Source organism: Austrofundulus limnaeus, unplaced genomic scaffold (assembly GCF_001266775.1).
Source record: "Austrofundulus limnaeus strain Quisiro unplaced genomic scaffold, Austrofundulus_limnaeus-1.0 Scaffold97, whole genome shotgun sequence".
Taxonomy (NCBI): domain Eukaryota; kingdom Metazoa; phylum Chordata; class Actinopteri; order Cyprinodontiformes; family Rivulidae; genus Austrofundulus; species Austrofundulus limnaeus.
Genome location: NW_013952499.1, coordinates 1791999 through 1794921, shown reverse-complemented (window position 1 = coordinate 1794921; position 2923 = coordinate 1791999). Strand labels below are relative to the sequence as shown.

The following is a 2923-nucleotide window of genomic DNA, read 5'->3' as shown; positions in this document are numbered from 1 at the left end:
TACCTAAACTGAAGTACTCGTACTTGTACTCAGTCTTGAAAAAACTGGTATCGGGACACCCCGGGTTGTTACCAACATCTGGTGAAAATTTCATGTCATTAGCACCTCTAGTAATATATTTACTGAGAAAAATGGTGACGTGTTCAATACTTATTTTACCTGCTGTTTTTATTTAAAAATTCAAACAATAATCTTCAAATAACGTAAAAAAACCTTTATCTCCTTCCCAAACAACAGGTCTTATAAACATACATTCAAATTAATATTTCATTAACAAACTTTTATCATTCTCTCAAACAAATTTATTGAGCCAGCATTTTTATAATAATTTTCCAGATTATTCCAGTCTTATTCCTTGTACTGAATTACATCGATCCTTCAAATTTGTTCAAATTTTGAGCTTTACAAACATCTCTAGCCCCTAAAGAATATAGTACTGAATCCAAGCTTCAGCATGTGGACTCTGGTCCTCTACCTACATTTGTGAGGGAAGAGTAGTAAAGAGACCCTGTGAGTTGGAATCTGGTTTTATTGAGGAGCAGGTAAAAATACAGAGTGACACACAGCGTCATTTGAACACTTGGTCAAATTGTTCAGTGATAAAGATGAAATCAGAAGGGAACTGCAGTTCAAAAAAAAAAAAAAAAAAACTAAAATGCAGTCAAGGCACATTTCTGTTTTCTCAAATAAATACAAACCTGGTGTGACTACTCCCCTCTTACCAACAGCTTCTCTTGGTTGGATCAACTTGAATTTTATTTGATAGGACCTTGTCATGGCTTCATGTGGGGGAAAATTTTATATGTTAGCTTCGCAGCCACATATACGATTCTGCAACATTTGAAGAAAACAAACTATGTCAAAATCTGATGATTATACCTCTAGTTGCAGAGGTACTCTACCCTTTAAAATGGGGCAGAGTACACAGCCTATTACCCAAAGTCTACAGCTGAAGATATGCTGAAGTGGGAGTGTTAGAAACGGTAGGATGTTCTTAAAGAGACAGAGGCCAAGTTCAAGGCATTTAGATAGACTGATGCAAAGTCTAATTTATTTTTGATATAAACAGCTTTTTCAAAACAACTGAAACATACATTCACACTGCAGGCTAATGTCACCCAAATTAATTATTTTCACGATAGTCTGAACAAGAAAATTTTGATTTTTTTTTTCAAATCCAACCCAGTCCTTTTCAGTATGTGGTACTGAATCAGACACAAATCAGATGCTTTTCAAAGCGACTGCAGACAGAACGCTCATGTCACATTTCATCTGCGTTACATCTGGGAGGATGGGGTGAAGGATCCATCCATATAATAATGATACTAACCTCGAGTTGTGCAGTTTAAATCTTGTCTTCAGCTACAGAACAGAAGTATTTGTTCTTTTAATTTTTCATGTCCTGGATGACGGAGAAATATAGAAAAGTAACGACACAGACCATGTCCATGCTGAAGTTCCTCCATCCGTACTTTACTTTTAGCGCTTTGCTTTGTTCCAAAAATAAAATGCTGCACCGGAGCAGGTTCTAACCTGGAGGCAGGTTCAGAGATAAACACTGAACTAAACATGTCAGATAGTTATTTAATCCAATCTGACTGAACAACAACTTCGCAATAATCAACATGCTAACAAGTATCCATGTTACAGCGAGTTACATTTTTGCAAAACATCAGAATTGAGGATTAACCTGCAGTGTGGACGTAGACAATTTTACTGAAGTTGATTGTGGTATAGACTTTATGTGCCTGGAAAATAGATAACACCCCCCCACCAACCTTTGAAAATCTGTTCTACATAAAGAACAAGATGTGCTGGATGCACTCAGACTCTAGAATGTGACAAACTCCAGAACATTCAGAACATCTGAAGATGTTTCTGATGTGTCACATGTGGACACTGATGCAGTAGAAGAAGACATGTTTGTCTCTTAGGCTCACTCAGAATCACAGAGCTCCCAGTGTTTATGTCTCACTATCAGTAACCCAAACCAGTCCCTTCTTCCACCCATCACTGACCAACAGTCCTGAAGGTGACACTGGTACCGGGACTGTTGTCCTCTCCATCTGTAGAGTTAAAAATCAGCTGGTGCTCAGATAGGAGTGTTTGGCAAATGCTGTCTTGAGTCTGTAAGTGTTCCATTACAAACCAGACTGCTGGACTGTCCACCATGCAAAGGAGAACCACTGTGTTTGTTAAAAACCTCATTTCCATTCAGAGCCTCCTCCTCCTCAGGGGTCTCCCTGTTAGAGTCTCTAGGCAGAGGTCCTGCCTGGGGGGATGTTTTCCTCTGGTAGCGCTGTCTGAGGACACACAGACTCATGGTGATCAGCAGACTGAGGCAGAGGACCAGCAGAATGGACACAACCACCAGCTCCTTCAGGTAGTGGGGACACCGGGGGGACAGCAGGGACTCCTCAGCAGGGAACACAGCTTCTCTCAGTTCGGACTCCGTCCACAGAGTCAGGTTTGTGCCCAGCTGTCGGGTGGTGACCTGAGTGTTTGTAACAGACAGCTTAGTGTCTGTTCGTCTCCATTCTGTTGTTTTAGGCCAGCTCCGTACAGAGGTGTGAGGTCCAGAGCTGGCTGCAGTCTGAGTGGTGTGTGTGGTCCGTGTGTGGCCGGTGGGGCTCTGAGTCATGGGGCTGCTCTTCTGCTTCACATGATAGATGGCTATGATCTGTCGGTAGCCATTCTCTGTGGACAGGCACAGGTAGTGGCCCAGTGTGGCCGGAGTGGCCACGAAGCTCAGACTCCCATCCTCCAGCTCCAAGTATAGGTCTGAGGACAGCCGGCTGTTGGGACGCTCCCACTGCTGCTGGGACAGCTGCGACGCTGCCGGACACTGCAGCCGCACCACCTCATTCAGAGACACTGACACCAGCTCCCCTGCAGGACACGGGGCTAACATACAGGTTACAGG

General features: G+C 42.8%; 1 protein-coding gene across 2 annotated transcripts in view; it reads right to left on the bottom strand.

The window, feature by feature from the left end:
* Window positions 1–1200: 1200 nt before the first annotated feature.
* The window catches only part of sema4ab (sema domain, immunoglobulin domain (Ig), transmembrane domain (TM) and short cytoplasmic domain, (semaphorin) 4Ab), a 33838-nt gene continuing 32115 nt past the window's right edge, over window positions 1201–2923 (bottom strand). Inside the window, exon 15 of one of the 2 annotated variants that reach the window (XM_014013070.1) lies at window positions 1201–2904. In XM_014013070.1, the coding sequence (XP_013868524.1) occupies window positions 2093–2904 (812 nt within the window). In that variant the 3' untranslated portion in view covers window positions 1201–2092. The remainder of the gene's footprint in view (window positions 2905–2923) is intronic. The other variant, XM_014013071.1, reaches the window with a different exon arrangement.